The sequence below is a fragment of the Rhododendron vialii genome, chromosome 2a (assembly GCF_030253575.1).
Source record: "Rhododendron vialii isolate Sample 1 chromosome 2a, ASM3025357v1".
Lineage (NCBI taxonomy): Eukaryota > Viridiplantae > Streptophyta > Magnoliopsida > Ericales > Ericaceae > Rhododendron > Rhododendron vialii.
Window position 1 is genome coordinate 1534807 of NC_080558.1, and position 19047 is coordinate 1553853.

At 39.6% G+C, this 19047-nt stretch overlaps 4 protein-coding genes across 4 annotated transcripts; 1 reads left to right on the top strand and 3 right to left on the bottom strand.

Annotated features, from left to right (window-relative positions):
- The first annotated feature begins 714 nt into the window (after positions 1-714).
- Positions 715-1972, top strand: LOC131316084 (uncharacterized). Its single transcript, XM_058345358.1, has 2 exons — positions 715-961; positions 1730-1972. The coding sequence occupies exons 1-2, from the start codon at positions 814-816 to the stop codon at positions 1774-1776; spliced, it is 195 nt and encodes a 64-aa protein (XP_058201341.1). The 5' UTR covers positions 715-813; the 3' UTR covers positions 1777-1972.
- A 557-nt stretch (positions 1973-2529) lies between these two features.
- On the bottom strand, positions 2530-6673 carry LOC131316083 (probable prolyl 4-hydroxylase 4). The gene is made up of 7 exons (XM_058345357.1): positions 6350-6673; positions 6193-6250; positions 5792-5896; positions 5021-5078; positions 4383-4558; positions 3115-3187; positions 2530-3008 (listed from the first exon to the last, which is right to left on the bottom strand). The coding sequence occupies exons 1-7, from the start codon at positions 6469-6471 to the stop codon at positions 2710-2712; spliced, it is 891 nt and encodes a 296-aa protein (XP_058201340.1). The 5' UTR covers positions 6472-6673; the 3' UTR covers positions 2530-2709.
- Positions 6674-7473: 800 nt separating this feature from the next.
- Positions 7474-12661, bottom strand: LOC131315883 (receptor-like cytosolic serine/threonine-protein kinase RBK2). The gene is made up of 9 exons (XM_058345108.1): positions 12476-12661; positions 11242-11345; positions 10403-10786; positions 9694-9945; positions 9436-9590; positions 9046-9125; positions 8803-8938; positions 8574-8723; positions 7474-7932 (listed from the first exon to the last, which is right to left on the bottom strand). Exons 1-9 carry the CDS (start codon positions 12508-12510, stop codon positions 7759-7761), a joined length of 1470 nt encoding a protein of 489 aa, XP_058201091.1. The 5' UTR covers positions 12511-12661; the 3' UTR covers positions 7474-7758.
- Positions 12662-16642: 3981 nt separating this feature from the next.
- On the bottom strand, positions 16643-18065 carry LOC131315902 (uncharacterized). Its single transcript, XM_058345131.1, has one exon. The coding sequence runs from the start codon at positions 17797-17799 to the stop codon at positions 17188-17190; it is 612 nt and encodes a 203-aa protein (XP_058201114.1). The 5' UTR covers positions 17800-18065; the 3' UTR covers positions 16643-17187.
- Positions 18066-19047: the final 982 nt, after the last annotated feature.

Consider the following 19047-nt stretch of genomic DNA (forward strand, 5'->3'; position numbering starts at 1 on the left):
TAAAAAATTCAAGAAAAAAATTAAAAGCCTAACTTTCTGGTGTTATTAATTGTTTTTCCAAGTAAAAGTGAAACGTGATAACAAGCAATCATACTGACACAGGAAAAAAAAATCCTCTCATATTCCGATATCTCAGGTGACGAAAAAATAAGACCCACTGCGATCCTATGAGTTATTCATTTTGAAGGTCCCAATGTCCTCATGCCAAAAATTAGAATGATTTTTTTCCCAGTTTAGTCTTCGACCTAATTATTTTTTCCGAAAGAGAAATGAACGGTCATGATCGCACATTACTTGCAACAAATATGGTTTAGTTGATACGGGTATCAATATTGGATCAACTTGAATTTTACACTGGTTATAAGCACATTGAGGCCTACGAAATAAACTGCTCAAATCGTCAAATAGAAATATGATGAGTCCAATTTTAACATGAGATGACTTAAGAAGATTTTAATCGAGATGCTTAGACATCAACAAAGATGCAAGCAGCTCCAAGAGATACCTTAAATGACAACATGGAAGAGCCGTAAACTCAGATATCTATGTTCGGAATTTGGCAACCCCCTAGTTTTGGTTTTGGTGTGAATGGCCTACTTTGGATGACCTACTTTGGATCGGATCGAAAAATAGCTGAAGTAACCGTAAATTGATTCGAACATTCCTCACCATTGAAAAAAAATAACAGTTGACTTGCAAGTGGATCAACAAACATCGGACGGCTCCATTAAGTTGTCCACTTGTACTCGATACCAGTTTCCCACCAGATATCTCTCTCTCTCTCTCTTGCCAGAAGCGAAGAGTGGGGAAACAATGGCGTCGGCAAGAGCAAAGCTGACGTTTCGCATATTTCTGGTCCTTCTCCTCGTAATAGGTTTCTTCTACCTCTTCCGTCCTCTCTACTGGAAAATTTCCTCCACCGTCCAAGATATTCGCGACAACAAACAAACCTTCACCGGAGGTCTCTCTCTCTCTCTCTCTCTCTCTCTCTCTCTCCTGAATATATATGTACTGATACATGTATTTATGTATGCATAGATGTACAATTCGATTTGAATCTGGGTTTTGATGCATAGCTTAGGATTTGATGTCATCAGTCCTATCTTTGTATCCTTTTTAAGGATTAATAAATTTTCTTTTGCCCGTTCAAAAAAAAAAAAAAAGTGCGTAAATACGCCTATACATACAATTCGACGTCCGGGCACACATCGTGTGTGCGAATCGTGTTAATCAAAAGATGGATAGAGGAAAATCTTGAATTTTGATTAAGGGGAGTGATTTTGCCACTCCCTTCTTGTTAATGTCACTCCCGTTTGTGTTTTTATTAGATAATTTATTTTGTAAGAGAAGAGTGTTATTAACAAAAAGGAAAGCGGCAAAATCAATTCCCTTGATTAATCTGTGACGAAATTTGGGATGGCAGTTTTTTTCTTCCATCTTGGCACAATGTAGATAGTTAGGTCAGCTTGCGTGCACTTCAATTAAGTCCAGAGTCGGTTTGGAATATTTGGCTTATGTGAGATTCAAACGTGCGACCTCCTGAAGACCAAGAGTTTTTACTTAGATAGTTAAAGGGTAGTTTGGGATTAAAAATTGTGAGTCCGTCTCAAAACTGACATTCACACCATGAAGGGTGTCCCTTTAGCACAAGTAATAGATAATAGATGTACGTTCATACTCCAGATATACAGTTTGGGTTGAATCTAAGTTTCTATGCTTTGATTCACAGGTATTTCGCAGATCGTACACGAAGCTCAGAAATCGGTGGGATGGTAGTATCTTTTAGTCAGGTTTTGTGAAGAAAATGCTGCTAATTGTAATTTTAATTTCCTTAATTTATCACTGTAAGTGAATTTTGACAGATATAGCCTCTGTTCAATCAGAAGATTTGGTTTTTCATTTTACTTTGAATAATGAAGAACTTGTACCGTATTAAAGTTTGGATTTTGCATATGTAGATCAGATTGCAATTTGGATTTCGGCGTCTTGAAATCTATTTGTGAATTATGGAGATGTCAAATAATCAGAAGTCAAATCCATAAATTGTCGTGAATGATTATAGGAGTATGAGAATAGCTGAACATAATGTGTAGCTGTTAAGCCTGTTATTGACTTGGAAGATGAAGATCTGGTTTGGTTTAGATTTTGTTCCGACGATTGAAAACCCGTCTCGTTTGGAAGTAGGAATTTTTCATAGTTTGGTCTTGCAATGTTTGGGTTTTCTAGCTTCACATTAATGGTTCATGTGGGGGATAAGCTTCATCATAGTGAGGGAAACAGCCTGGATCACCTGCCAAGGAAATTACGTTCCTTAAGCTGGACTCAAATTTGGTCTTAGATTTGTTCTATAGTTGTAGCTTGACGCTATTGGTCGCGATGGTACATATTACATGCACGTTGGGCGATCATCCCCGACCAAGTAGAGTCCGATTTGTACTTGCGGTGGAGGTACAAATGGGGACCAAGTAGAGTCCAATTTGTACTTGTGGTGGAGGCACAAATTTGTTTCTGAAGACGAAGACGGCTTGATGGAGTTTTTAACACACTTAACGAAACAAAGCAAAAAACCGATCGTTGCAGCAACAGTTGGTCGATTACAAAGGAGACGAACAAAATTTCGAGCGAAAATGAAGAGGGAAATAAAAAACAGTATAGGAATAATACAGTGAAAAACAAACAAACATATACTTGTTTAGTGGGATTAATGAGCTAACAAATCTTACAGCTTCTCCTACAGTTCCCAGGAAGCTCAGGAGTTCCCACCATGTACTCTGGATTATTGGTGCATTCTCCTAAAGCAGCCCATCTCTCACAATTGTCATGGGTATCTGTGCAATTTCCACCGGCAGAACCCACAATCTTGTCGAAGGAATCCACGTGGATCCACTTTGTCGCCGACCACTTCTCACCTTCTATCACTGGGCATCCTCCGTGAAGACTACTAGGGTCTGGAATGGCGCTTGGGTGGAGACTGAAGAAAAGGAGTGCGTCGCCTTTTCGCGGTTTTACTGGGTGTTTCAATACAGAAGAGAAAAAAACAAAAAGTCTGTCAAGTTGTTGAAAACACAGCAGCGGAACTCATAAAAAGAATTATGATGAGTTGACGTTACTCACCTGCGATACCCTTCTTTGCACATTCGGATAAATCATCATCTGATGGAGAGGATTTGTGACGTGAATGGTGTATCTGTTAACAGTTTTTGATTTCTCAATCAAAATTTGATAAAATCATGAACCATTAGGAGATAGCCAGGTCCCAATAATACTTCCTTGCGTTTTTCATTTTATTTTTGATATGGTCCTTGCATGTGTTAAAGGGCCAGAAATATGCATTGTACTACAAAACCTCACAAGATATTACTTACGGAAGTGAAAAGAAATTCGTAACTGAACAAAGAAAACAAAATCAGCTCAAAACAGGACTCTCTAAATCCCGATCCGGGGGCCCTGTAGTGAGTAATCGCAGCCATCCAAAAGTATTTTCGATGGTCCGGATTTAAAATAACTCTCCTTGGAAGAGTTTTCTCTTCCCTATAAGAGTTTCTTTTAAATTAGGACCGTTGATTGTTGACATAGACGGTTGCGACTACTCACACTATAGGGCCCCCGCTCCCCTCTAAATCCCCTTATTGGTTTTTAGGAAAAAATAAAGTCTCCTGAGGTTTCCATCACAGTAGCTTCATTGTGCCAAAAATATACTCATATAACGTGACAGTGCAATGCTTGTTTCTTAAACCAAACCAAACCAAACCGAGCCTTAAGTCTTCTGTCGTGCGACCCAGCAGCTTATGTGCGACCTGTGGTCCACGCCTCCTATTTGTTCAGGGCGGGCAGCGTCCCAATCAATTGAGGTCGGCTAAACCTTGCAATGCTTGTTTCTTGTCCTCTGGAAATGTTGGCACACTCTCTTTGTGCTTCCACGAACACTTGAGATGGCGCACCACCCACATGCACAAGGTTACAAAGACTGGCAGCAGGCCTTAAGTCTAAAGACTAAACCTTAAATCAAAATGAAGCATCTCTATTCAAGAATCACACAAAAAAACCGAAACTTGAGCAGAAACCACACAGGATGAATCTGACCCTTGTTGTCTTATTACAAAACGCGCCACCTACCCTACAACCAGCAAGCCCAAATGCCTCTCGAAAACCTTCCATGAAAAGGCTCAAGAGTTGTGTTAACACTACTGACAATTTGTCTTTTAAGTTGTACACACTATTTGAGACGTTAGTATAGGCCATAGGGGTTTGTTTGATGTACGTGAATTGCATGCTCTAGATGCTCATCTAAAACGGTTCGAAAAAAGAAAAGAAGAGTTTGTTGGAGCTCTTTATACGGAATAATGAGTTGTTTTCAACTAAACTTGAAAAGAATAACTAACCTCTGCTGATGGGAACACTGTTTCACCACCTTTTGCCACATCACTGAGGTACATGAGTACAGTTGCTATGCGATGTCCACCCCGGGCAATATTAACGTTGTCAACGAAATAATCGTAGTGTGGATCATATTTTTGGCCATGCTCATAATGCAAAACTTGTATGTCTTCCCCATTTTCTGTAAAAGCAAAAACATTGTCGATTCTTCAGGTTTACCAATTACATACTTCCACAGCCTTTTAAGCGTTTCAAAATTAAATTGTGACCTTGATGAAAAGGCTGTGCTCATAAACTTTCAGCAGTGGAATACTTAGATATAGCTGGGTTTTACAGAAGGAAATAATTTCATGAGATAAGGACCAAAGGTAGCACCAGAAACTGGGTAAGCAACACGTTAAGGGCTCCTGCACCGATGACTCAATTGAGACATAGGAGCTAATGGCAAATTAACTGGTTACCTAATTTGAGAGTTTGTTTTCCATCCTAACAGAAGATATACTAATTGGGAGGTATAGATATCAATTGACATCCTTGATCTATGATGACGGCCCAATGAAATGAAGCTGTCCCTCTGAGTTATGGCTCAAGAAGAAAATTCTGCTTTGAAGCAAGAATTCTCAGAAATCAGAGCATGATTTACCTTTTGGTAGGAAGGTCCACATTGCGAGCTTGTCCTCTATACCAGCGACGATAGGATCCTACAATATAAATAACATGTCAAAAGTGGTGAAGAGATCTTGGGGAAATAAAGACATGAAGTTGAAACAACTAGTTATTGATTACATAGTTACGCAATTACAAGCAAGTGGCCGTACTGTGAAGCAAACATGCCTTTAGCCCAATGGCAGCATGAGTGCATTTATTTGCCATTTGGCTCGCTAATCAAAAAGTGTTTTCCAAAATGATAGTTTTTTTACACACACACCACCTTTGAACATCTTGCAATTTTGAAGCTTCAGAAACAGCATCCCTGAAAATCATAACCATGTCCCGTCGTGCTTCGAATTACATTAGGCATTCTTCTTTGCAGATGTAATGAGCTGCAATAAACTTCACACACCAAATCTTCTCTGCTAAGTGTGCTTAATTCTCTAAGGCTGTGTCTGGATTTTGGATTGTCTTCATTCTTTTTGTTCTACGATTTCCTTTCATGCGATAAATCCCTTCATAAATCCGCAATGCATACGCACAAAAGTGATATGGTAATATGAACCAATGCTCCTCATTTTAAGTTCATATCTCAGGACAGGGTAAGATTGCCAAGTGAAAACTTCAAACAAGCTCGAAATGACACCAGTCATACCACGATATTGATCAGCATAAGATCAATCACAAACATATTAAATTGCATACTTGTGTATATTGCAATAGTCGCAATCGAAAATTAGAACATAGTGGAAGAAGCACAAACCTTCCCCTTAGCGATAAACATCCCGGAGCTAGTTCGAACCTCACTGAGCTTGCTCTTTCCAGATTCATTGTCGGCAACAGCTGATCTTTTCAGCTCCGATTTCGCCTGAATACATTCCAACAACCAAATTAATCGACTCAATAGTCCTAACAGCCCCTTTGGATTGTGAGAAAATGTGTGATAAGAAAGGGGGAGCCGATCAAAAAATTATAATAATCATCTTTAGACGTTTCTCTCCATTTCTCACCAAATTACTCAATCCGAATGAGTAATTGGCAAGAAACTCTAATCCATTCTTTTCTTTGCTTATCAAAATCCCTCATCCAAAGAAGCTATAAATCAAGTGATTTCTCAATTAACCCAAATCAAGAAAAAACAAAAAACCAAACAACAAAACCCACAAGAGAAATCAAGTGATTGCACTCCTCGTCCGTGAGAAAACCCTCGTACACAAAAGCCCTGCAATTCACCGATCAATTGAAACCCAGTAAGCAAAAATGAGATTCAAATTGGAGTCTCTTTTATTTAATTTTCCTGCATTTTCTCGGAAAATAATACCTTGGTTGGGATGAAACTTGCTTGGCTTTGGATGGATTGATGATCGAGGAGCACGAAGGTTCATAGAGAACTGACGATATCAAGGCCAAGAGAGTGAGTGAAAGAGGCGAAAACCGAATCATGGGTAATGGGCGAAAGGGAAAATAGCAAATTCTTGTCAAATTTTATTGGGAAAATCTTGCGTGTAGTTGTTGAGTCTGATTATCTTCTTTTTAGCCGTCTCTGTGATGGACGAGATTTGTCTGTGTGCAATGTCAACCCAAACGCGTTCGGCGAAGGTGGGGTGTTGGAAAAGAACGACACCGTTGCCTCCCAATTGCATTGCTTGCAGTATGTAACTGAAATTTTGGATTTTGTTCAAAATTGCTTCACTCTTTTTTAAGAAAATGACGGGAACATGTTTTTATAATTAATATCCGTTAAGGATAAGTTAAGAAAATTTATTTATGCTGAAAACGTCATTAGCACATATTAATTATCAAAACACGTTCTTGACCGTCATTTTCCCCTCTTTCTTGGGATACAAACGAACCAAGGTATTCGCGAGCAGCTCGAGACTTGGCCCGTTATGAGCTCAGCTCATTTACCGAAAACAAGTCAATCTCGAGTTAGTTGTGTAACTTGCAATTATAGAAGCTCGGCTCGTTTTTATAAAAATTTGTGTATTAAATGAACCGAACTAGAACACTTCGATAAGAAAACCAGCCTAGCTCAAGCTCGATTATTTAGGGTTTTAAATCGCGGTATTAGAAAACGTAAATAGAAACGGCATCGGAGATCTGAAATCCCGTTACAAAACTGCCGATACCATACGTAACGGCCTTTATTTAAAACATTGGTCGAGAGAATAGATCAAATATCCGTATCATACGGAAGATAAGATCCACCGCTAACTGTCGAATATTCGTAAGTTATTTTTTTCTCTTTCATTTGCCTTCCATTCAACAAAGTCAAGATCCTAACATAGGAGCTGGCTAATTATGAAAGTGGAATCACCTTAATTTTCATGCAAAAGTCCCACTCATTTGTCTACAAAATGTACACTAAAGGGACTTTGTTTCTCAGTATTCTAGTGAAGTGGAATTTCCTTTGGATTCCATCCATCATCTCAGTAGAAGAAGAACTGCAAATACAAAAATCTTTCATTGTCTTTTTCTGTCAAAAACTTCACAAAAATACATAGAAGGTTTCAAAAAACAAAGCAAGCAAATCCAGCTCTGCTATTGCTGTATACAATCTTTTCGGTTTCCCTCCCGATTTTCCCATCATTTCCTACCTCCGTATCATCAACAATGTTACAGAAACACAACCGAGTAGAATTCCATTCTACAGCATAATTCGAGCTCCTCAACATTTTATAAAGTCTACAGAACAATCTAAAACTCCCAAGTCCCATTGAAGCATTCATTTCATAGCTCCAGAGCAATCTGTATTGGCTGATTATCATTCAAGTACCTGGTTGCATTGTATTCTTCTGTATCAATGAGCCCCACTGAAAATGTTCTCTTGAGAACTGGCTGCCTTCGGAACTTCTTTGCGCTCTCTGAACTGTTTATGTCTTCGCCTTTTAGCATCCGAACAACCTGTAAAATGCCGAAAAAAAATCCCATGTGTCATACTTAAAGAAAATCCATTTGTCCACTTTTTTCTAAGTAATTTTTTCATTTTATTGCCACCCTTTTGTGTTCTAAAAGTCACCCCCTCTGCAACCAGGAAAACCTCTCGTTTCTGAATTCATTAGAACTTCAACTAGAAAGAAACTGATTTCTTGTTTGTTTTCAAAAGGACCTTGATCTACAGAGAACCAGGCAAAAACTAATCGAGTGAAAGCTCGATAGACATTTCCCCTTGTTCAGGAAGTACAGAGAAACCTAGATTTACCCAGAAAGCTTTTTCCATATAATGCCACATGAAAAAGACAGGAAATGGCGATATTTTGGAAGACAAACAACTCCAACATGAAATAGACTGGAAATGGTCATAATCTAATCAGATCCAATTTTCACCTTTAGTCAATGGCATGATATAGGCCTATTAATTATGAGTACCTAGAAAGGCCATGTTAGGGTTTGGAAAACAATGTCACGGAAGGAAATTTTTTTGAGAGTATGGTGAAAATTTTGAATTCTGTAATTGTTCACAAATAACAACGGAAAGGTTAGTTATCATTTTTTTGCTCAGCATGCAGAAGGTTTAGTTATCATAGATAAAACCAAACACTTGCCTTGCTCATTGGAGGCCGCTCATTTGAAGATTCATGTAAGCATGAAGCAGCAGTCAACACGATACGATTTAACTGCTCTGAATTGTAGGTATTTGAAAGGGATGGATCAACAAGCTCTCTGAAATCATTCTTATTGAGCAAAGGTTTAGCCTGATACAAAAAAGGAAATCGTTTTGTTCTTTTCTCTCAATATTGTAGGAGTGAATAACAGAGACAGAAGGTAACATACCCACATCACAAGACTTTTTTTGGACTTGTCTAACGCTAGGCGTCCAGCGATGAGCTCCAACAGTAGTACACCATAGGCGTAGACATCAGTTTTCTCATCTACTATTCCATGCAAGAAAAACTCAGGAGGAAGGTAGCTGTCATAATTTGGGGGGACAAAAGTCGAAAACATATTCAAAAGGAAAGAAAACGAAAAAACGTTTTGTAAGTACAACAAATCAAAAGAGGTTTTGCATTTTCAAACCCGAATGTTCCTTCAAATTGTGACACTGTGAGATGAGTCCATTGCTCTGGGAGCCACTTTGCAAGCCCAAAGTCGGAAACCTAGACAAAACCAAAACTTAGAACTTGGAAAAATAACTAACCAGATGTTCATTTCTGATCTTTCATGACCAGAGATCATAATAACGAGGTATTACGAACAATAGTTCATATCTTCATTATGCATAATTGCATACTTAACAAGATGCTGAGTGCTTGTTTTCTGTCAATTGCAGCAAGGAAAGCAACAATAAAATATTCAGGAAAAACAGTACACTTGTTGATAGTAATTGTTCGCTCAGGTTATTCTAAAAACTTCAAAATCCATAGGAGTGTTTCAATCTACCATACTTTGATCTGAGGAGAGGGATACCTGCGGCTCAAAATCCTCTCTAAGCAAAACGTTAGCAGCTTTGATGTCTCTATGTATAATTCTCCGCTGACACCCTTCGTGAAGATATGAAAGACCCTCAGCTGTGCCTAAAGCAATCTTATACCTTATTTCCCATTCCAGTTTCTCCTTAGAACCTGAAGAATAAGGAACGAATAAGAACAAGGAAAAAATAAAAACATTTCTTGGTGAGATTCTTAAGAAATCTATTGCCAACGTCATAATGTTGGGGGAGGAAACCTGTAAGCAGAGATGCTAAACTCCCATGGGGTGACAAATGAAGAACAAGGTGCATTCCCCCTTCCACCCCATACCCAATAACATTAGCAATATTTGGATGATTGACATGGACTAAAATCCCCAGTTCCGATAAGAAGTCTGCTGTCATCTCTTCTGGGCTTCCCCTGGTCAGTCGTTTTACTGCAACAAGCTGCCCATCTTCCAAATGTCCCTTGTAAACTTCAGAGTAACCTCCCTCCCCAATCAAGTTCTCTTCACAAAGAGTCAAACGAGAGTGGTAATGCAGTAAAGAAGTCAATAATGAAGATCAAAAGGTTTTTCATTTTCAGTTGGTTCTTTGACAGGCAAAATGGTCTGAGAAGTTTTCAAGTCTATTCATGAACAAGCAGAAAGTTTGTCCTCTTACATGCAAACTTAAATGCATCAGAATATCACAAGAGTGTAGACCATGCCCTTTGTCATATTTTGTGCACTTCTCTGTGCATAATTTTCTGCAGTAATTCATGCATTCTTCTGTTCACAAATTCAATGTGCATAGCAGACTTGGATTCGCTTGAATCATGGAAAATGATGGGAAAAACAAAGTAATGTTCTTTACTTCATCTTGTCCTTTACAGTTTCTTATCCCTCCACAAATCACTTTAGTCCATCATTAAGGGACTCAATACAAGGCTAACTACGAAGTGAAAATCATGGAGAAAGTACACACCTTGGCTGAAACTATCAGTTGCAGTTTCAAGCTCCGAAAGGGAGAAATTCTTCCATGAAGACTTGAAGCAATACAAATCGGTATCGAAAGTTGGGTCGTCAATCGTTGGCAAGCTCTTTCTTGAGTTTCTGCTTTTTATCCTGGAGAGCATTTTAATGGCAGGAATGCTGGGATGGAAGGTATGGAATCCCATTGCTGGTCCTTTTTTCAATTTACGAAAAAATCCACGCCATTGTGGACCGGATTTGTGATTTTGTTGACCATCTGAATCTGAGGTACTGGCCTTGGAAGAAGCTGTTTCGGATTCTGGGTCATCCTCCGAAACACCTCTTCCTAGGGAGGGGTCTTCTAGTTTGGCATCATCCATATCTAAAGATCTCAAGTCTAGAAAGATGAAGAGTTCGGAAACTATATTAGATGGAAGGACATTGTGCAAAAAACCAAAATGATTCTAATCTACACACACACACACACAAACCTAAAGAAAACAAACGGAGAAGGTAGAAACGTAGATATATCTTGTTTGGCAGTGTGCCTAAATCTACACAGAGAGGGACAATATCTCCCGGAGAAGGGCTAACAAAGCTCAGACCTCTCAATGCCAGGTCGGTTCCACTAGCCCATTTATCCCTGACCGTGCACCGAGATAGGATGACCAATAAGCCTATCTTCGATACTCCACACTCTCAATTTAGTAGCACTAAAAAGTACGAGACAGCTCCCAATGGAAACAATGCATTGGAAGAAAATGGAAGCTTGGAGTCTTGTCATGAATTCTTGCAAATTAAAAGCAAAGACTTAAGAGAAAAACGAGTTGTACTGACAGGAGTAGGTTTTACCTTCAGAAGAAAAAGAGAAAGAATGAGCAGAAAATAGCCTTCTGTGTCCCATGGTGAAAAACTCCCCTTCTGGATCTTCTGCAGCAATGTGGTGAGCATTGTTGCTGCCAATGCAGAACCAAACATGAGTTCATACACAGAATGGAGAAACTTAGAAAAAGCATAAAAAGGATCAAACAGACCCTTTAATGTGGAAGTGACAAAAGTTAGCAAAGGGAAGTATTGAAAAAAAACATGCTGAAAAGGATAGGTAAATATGTCTAAGTCGGGAAACTAGGAAAACCATTGTAACACCTACATTGAACACATAAAACTGAAAATAAATACATTGAACCAAACATTGGCAATGTGGATTCCATCCTGTTCCTAACGAACCAAACATTGGTATGATCATATTCTTTGGGATTGGCAAATTCAATTTGAGCTTCATCCCAGTGAAGCATTATTCATTGGCCTTATTCTTTTTTTCGAAAACGCAAACCGGACAATATGTAAAGGTGAAAAGTGTATTAATATCCCTAAATTTGTATTGATATCTGTGAGAAAGTTCAAATCTTTCTTTCTCCTTTTTTCTCGTTTACGGAGTTGTTTCTTGCTTTCTTTGTTAGTTTTTAACATACCAGTACGATAAAGAAAGGGGAATGGCTCGGCTATCCCGCCTAGCTAAGCCAAGGAAAAAATTGATTAGAAACAACAAATTAGATAGAAATGAGTTGGAAAAAAAAGAAAAAGAAAAGGAATACTTTTTCTACTGAATTTTAACTTGTTTGGCAGTATATGCATATCACCACCACTTAGCGTGGGCGGTGGTTAGAAGCCTTTTTTCCCCTTGTATTTTCATGGCAACCCAATGAGGCAATAAAATAAATCAAAATGGGACAATGATACCACCTTTTATCTCTTTTTTTAAAGAGCGAAAAGAATGATTTTATCGATAACCAAAATAACAGTACAATAGAGGGGAGCGGGAAAAGAAGGCATCACAACGAGCGAAAGACATTCCAACTATGTTCACACCCCAAACGCTCGACAATCATATGCCAACTCGACTCCCAAGAGGTACACGGTTGGCACAAGCAATGAAAATCAAATGTAAGCAAAACCCAATAAAGTACCAGAAAAAAAGGGTCTATACATACACTGAAACAAAACGCAAGAGACAGCAAATTGCATATGATCAAGTATATATGCAATGGGAGATGAATAAGTTAAGAAGGAATTAAGAGTAGTGTACCATGGGGAGGTTGAAGGTTCAGGGACATTTTCCATGAATTGGGAATTGTCAGAAGCAGCTGAACAAGGGAATCCTATGAAGCCAAAATGGGGGGCAACCGTCAAAATATGAGAGAGAGAGAGAGAGAGAGAGAGAGAGAGAGAGTAGAGGCTGAAATGGTTTTTGTATGTTTCTTTGAGCACCAAGTTTTCGCTATTCGACCGTGTGTCCGTGTCCGGAATTTTATGCCCAAAAATCGGCTGTACCCTATTTGTCCATTTCCTTGATTTTTACAAGCAATTAATAAGGAAAGCAAAGGTCTAAAATTAAACAGACCATAATTGGATAATCCAACATTTTTTTTGCTCAGCAATGGATAATCCAATATTAAGGTACACTTATAACCGAACAGACCCTAACAGCTCGTTTGGAAGGAGGATTTTCGAGAGAAAAGAAAGGGGACGGAGGGAGAAGGGATTCTCTCCCTCGTTTGGAAGGCTCAAGAGGTGAGAGAGGGTGAGAGAAGGAGGGAGACGGGAACTCCCTCACACCTCAATTCCATTTCTCACCAAAAGTGGCAAGATTCCAAAAGAAAGGGAGAGAGTGAGGCGCGTGGGTGAGAGTAGATCTCACTCGCGCAACTTCCGGCAGTACGTGTGGTCCACCCTCTCGTCGGATAGTCGTCGTACTTACACTGTTGTTTTCGTCTCGTCAAGGAGAAGCTACTTCTGTTATCAAAATTGAGTTTTGAAAACTTTGATTTCGGACTAGTTGCTGGAGATGGGGTTATAGTCGCCGGAGATGAAGTTCAGTCGCCAGAGATGAAGTTTGGTGTCGCTGAAGAAGAGAGAAACAGAGAGTTTCAGGTCGTCGGAGATGGAGTTGAGATCGTCGGAGATGGAGTTGAAGTCGCTGGAGATGTAGAGAGAGTTTGATTTCTCACGATTGTTTGGATGGGTGGGTGCGAAACCACAAACCTTTTCTTCTCTTTTCTCACTAATAAGGGAGACCACTCCCCTCTCTTTTCTTTTCTCACCTCCATTGCCAAAGGGGCTGTAATTGTAGAGGTCACAAGGTGGCAAGTTTGTATTTTTTTTTTTTTTTTAATAACCGAATGTTCGGACCAATTTACGTGAAACTCAACTAATTCTAGAGAAGTTAACGATTGGGTAGACCCTTCAATGACTCCAAAGTTTGGAATGTTGGACTTCCGTATAATTCGAACATTTGACCTCATGCAAGATAAACACTTTAATTATTGTTTTTCTCATGTGCACTCGGCCGCTAAACCTGGTGCTTTGGCAAAAGTTTTATATTCCAATCTACAAATCTCATTTATTTGAGAAACCAAGCTTAGGTGAGTTGGTTTGCTTATGTGTCTCCCCAGTGGTGGTCAGTGTTCGAATCCCGCGAGGAGCAGATTTGGGTTTAGGATTATGAATAGCCTCTACTCCCTTGCTTATGTATAAACTATGGAAAAAAAAAGAGGTAAGGTTTGTACTTTGTACCAAAGACTGGATTTTGTAAATGCCTATTATTGGTGTGCTGCTGTGGTTGGATTTCTTTTGCATCTCAGATAAGGTTAGGTTTGTACTTTGTACCAAAGACAATCGAGAGGCTCATGAGTTGGGAAATTTTTTTAGTGCCGAATGGGTACCATGTCGTGCCCGCTCGGCGTATCTGAGCCGTCCATTGCATTTTTGGACGGTTCAAATTTGGAAACAGAAAGTTTCAATCCGAGCCGTTCAAAAGTGTATTAGACGATCCGAATGTGCCGAGCAAGTACTACGTGGGATATACCCACCAGGCACCGAAAAATATAATTTTTTGTGACTTGTATCAATTTGACCTTTCTAACTTGGAAATTACTTACTTGACAAACCTAAATTGGTTCCTAATTTATGTAAATATTAAGAGTCGAAACCAATATGATTATGGTATTATGATTACCTGATCGAGCAAAACCTTTGCCCCTCATTAGTAGAGGCCAATATGAATATCTTCTATGCGTCCAAACTTTACCCGTCTTCTCCTCTCTTGGGAGTTGTTATTTGATATTGTCGTATGAATGTGGTTATGTACCAGACACACAGATTTTTTTTTATACCTAGTTAAAAACCTTGCCGATTCGCGATTTAAACATGATTCGAGGCAGGCCTGTTTTATTTTTTTCGATCAACAAAACTGAATTTCATTTACGAATTAGATTCCATCCGAAATACAATGATACTAGAAAACAACCCGACAAACGGTTCGACTTGAGGTAGGTTAAGATGCATAGATGGATTATATATATTGCCTGTATCGTTCAATGAAAGCAAACACATAAAATAATTGTTGACTTTGTGACGAGGGTTGCTCATCACCGACCTATTAATATGGATTTATCAACAAATTAAGACAACGGACCATACATGTTGGTTCCCGGACAGACCAATTATCTCCATTGCTTCTCCTTCTAAATTCATTTTCGTGGAGTAAATTCTATTAATGACCCGCGCTTAGCTGATCTGCTTAACTTTTAACCTAATCACGCGACTCAAAAGATTAATCTCAAATTATACAATAGCTGATTGAAATCCCTTATATACCATTTCATTTTTCCTTAGAATTCCTGAAGCGGGATTCATAAGTAGGTTCTCACATAAACCCACTCAACTAAGACTGATTTTAAGTTAACCTCCTTAAATTCTACTAATACTTAACCCTTTTTAAACCATACAAATCCTAGATGTCAAATCTGGTGTCGAGTGAAAATCACAATTTTACCTTATTGCCTGTCAATCATCTCAGCCCACCATATTTTTTTCACCTTAATCTTTCACGCATAACCTCTCTAAAACCACCGCGTCAAAAACCAATCCAGCACGATCCCCCCCCCCCCCACCTAATCCCGACTGTAGCGTTCTTTTGCAAGTGAAGTGGTAGCTAGCCAAGTGGTAAGCACCATGTCCTCACATACATTTGACAGACGTTCAAAACGTACTAACTATAATTAAAAATGTTGACTTTCGCCGTGAAATAAATAAACATTTAGGTTCTTTTATTCCCTCCTCAGCCTCTTCTAATTTCGAAAAATTACCCTTTGATGAAGATTGAAAATAGTATTATCATCACAAATCTTATTTATCATGTCATGTTTTGCTCATATGACAAGTTGTATACAAATTCATGTAGGTGTTGAGTTTTAAACATTATAGAGGCTAGTTGGGCTTTCAATTCAAATCCCAAACGACTTTGTCAAAATTTTCGCTAAAATTACCAACTCTTAAGTGGGACATAAGATCAAAACTCTAGTAAAAATGGCCTTGCAAAATCTTAAACCAAACAATAACCACTCTACCCGAGTCGGCCCTAAGTTAAAATAAGTGTTGCGGTTACTGTAGGCCTCCAAAAAATTATTACGAATCATAAGAACTCCTCCTACTTTTTGCTTTAAGCCCTCGAAAAATCAGGACCGACTCTGCACTCTACTAATACGGAGTATTTAGGTCACAAGTTGATAGAGGAGTTGGCCGAGCAGATGTACGTAGATGTCACTTTCTTTCACGCGGAGTCGTGGACCTATTTATTTGTGATTAACAGCTAATTGTAGTACTCCATGTGACCCAAAAAAATAAAAGAAAAAAAATTTTGAGGACTTAAGATTACCAAAGATTTCTTTTTTTTTTTTTATAATCTAATATTCGAGTCAGCATGCACGTATTTCAACTAATTTCAATTTTTTTTTTTTTTTGTGTGTTTGGTTTCGTGTTCAATAGTCGATCAACACCAGCTACAGTATAGATCAAATCAATTTCCATCAGGATAAATTTGATCGTTTCGATTGATATCTCTTGATCAAACATGATTGCAAAGTAGAGTACGCAAAATCCAAGTCCCAAACCCCGAAACCAAATCCAAAAACAAAACAGAAGAAATCAAACGACACACAGATCAAGAAGAGAGAGAAACCCAGATTCTTCTCAAATTTATTCCAGCAGAATTGATCTACACATCCATCCATTCACAGTACTGATTGAAACACTCTTACAAACAAACCCACCCTCCCACCCACTTCACCAACAAAACAACAAACAACAGCATCAACAAGTACAACACATTTCTCACATCCCAAGTCCATTCACTTACCTAAATTACCCCCTGACAAAATCCAATAATTGATCCCCCAACACACACACACACACACACAGTAGAAACTTACTTAAGATTAGATTAACATATCTTGATTCGCTTTCATAGATAGCTAATCTCGATAATCAGAGCTCCGACACTTCCATTTCATAAAAAAAATCACGGAAAGGCCAGACCCTGGAGAACCGAGCGAAGCGAAATACCGGAGAGAAAAAGAAAACAGATAGAGAAGGAAAGATGAGCTGATGGATACTCCTAGAGATTTATAGAGAGAGAGAGAGAGAGAGAGAGAGAGAGAGAGAGAGAGAGAGAGATTTAGGGTACTTATAGATTTATATGGATCTAGAAACGACATCGTTTTAGAACTCAGTCGAGCCGGAGAACACGCCGGAGGTATTCGGTAGAGAGAGAGACATATATACGGGATTAAGATACTTCAAGATCTAGAAATAGTAAACGACAACGCTTTTGAGCCGGAGAAGTCGCCGGAGGTCTTCGTAGAGAGAGGAAAAAAGAAGGGAGAGAGAGACTTATATATACGGATTTAGGAAACTTTCCAGATCTATACGGATCTAGATAAAACGGCACCGTTAAGAGCCTCAATCAAGCCGGAGAAGTCGCCGGAGGTCTTTAGTAGCGTTGTCGTCGACGGCCTTCTTCTTACTGAAAAACGACGGGAGAGGGAGAGCACGCGGCGACGGCGACATCGACACCGCCGATCCGGCGTAAACATCACGCCGTTCTCCGGCCGCCGGAGAACCCGACGGAGACAGAAGCGCCGACTTCACGTCACGGATCCGGATCCGCTCGGGATCCGGGCCCAACCTCTCCGTACCGCACAACACCAGATCGTCGTCAGCCGTTTTCTTCTCCGCCGTGTGTAGACGGCCGCCGTTAATCGTCGAGTCAAGCGACTCCCCCCTCCTCAAAATCGTCACCTGTCCCATGACGAGATTTCCGTTGGAGCTCTGATGGGTTTTCCTCAGATCATCTAAACTCGCCGCCCGTCGAGGCGTCATCAACGGCTGAGATTTTCCGTTCCTCTTCTTCTGGTCGGGCCGGACCACGGGTTTCCGTGGAGCGACCCTGGCTGGGTTAGGGTTTCCGTTTCCATTTCCGAGGTTTTTCCGACGGTGGTGCTGGAACACCGCCGGAGAAACCCTGATTCGCTCGATCAAACAGTCCTGTGGACGCAACACCTCTGTCCCCATCGCTTAAAATTTCTCTTTCTACCTAAAATCTATTCACGCATTAAAATGGGCACAGAGAGAGAGAGAGAGAGAGAGAGAGAGAGAGAGATGGGTTTGAGTCGTTGATTCTCTTTCTCTCTCCTCTGCTTTAAGGAGGAGGAGGAGGAGGAGAGAGATGGGACTCTCGGGAAAATTTGGAAAAATTGGGGGAAAAAAAACAAAAGAAAAAGCTGTGATATTTGGAATGCTATCTATATATCTCTATCTCTGTGTATATGTATAGGTTGAGGATGTGTGGGAGAAATGGGGGGTTATATATAGCGAGAGAGTGGTCAGGAAAAGGAGAGGGGTTAATTTCAGTTTTATACCCTGAATAATTCCAATTTTGTTCTTTTTGGCACTTGACTTTCAACTACTATCAGATTTCTGCCCTCCACTAGGGGTGTGCACGGGTCGGGCGGGTCAGGTTCGAGTATTGAATTTTTGGTCCCCGAAACCGAAGGAGTGGGGGTAACCGTCCGCGTGCCGGATTTTTTTGGTTGGGTCGGGTCGTGTTTTGGTCGGGGCAGGCGGGTCCGACCAAAACCGAAGTAAACTATATGAATTCATTGCCTTTTTATCGGGTTTGATCGGGTCGGGTAAGAAAAATCAGCGCCCCAAGCCCAGAACCGAAAACTGATTTTTTTGAAAAAATGTACCCGTATCCGCCCGAACCACATGTTAGGCCCCACCCGAAACCCTTAGGGTCGGGTCCGTCGGGGCTCGGTTTTTTTGCACACCCCTACCCTCCACCATCAGATTTGAATTTTTTTGAGTCCCCCCATAAAAAGGCTTCCCGATTTTGGACGAAAGTCGCACTGCTTCTAGGGCTAATAAACAAATAAAGCTTGTGTTCACTCGTTAAAATCTCATTTTTTAGATTGAATTATTTCATAAATAAACTAAACTTGAATATCTTTGTGAAGCTCCTTAAGCTTTTTTAACTAAGCTCAAATCAATTATTGATCGGCTCGTTTTAACATATGATGTTAAAAAAGTTGAAGCTGTCCGAGATTGTTTCGTTACCGGTTCGATTAAAGCTCATTTGCGATTAAACAAGCTAATATCGAATATATTTGTAAAGCTCGTTAAATTTCAAATCAAGCTTGAACAATCAACTCTTTAGATCGTTCAGTTAGTTTATCATCCTTAACCCTTTAATACGCAAGTGTTCAACACTCGAAATTTAAAAGAAACTAAACTAGTACCTGAATCTCTTTGTACGAGTTC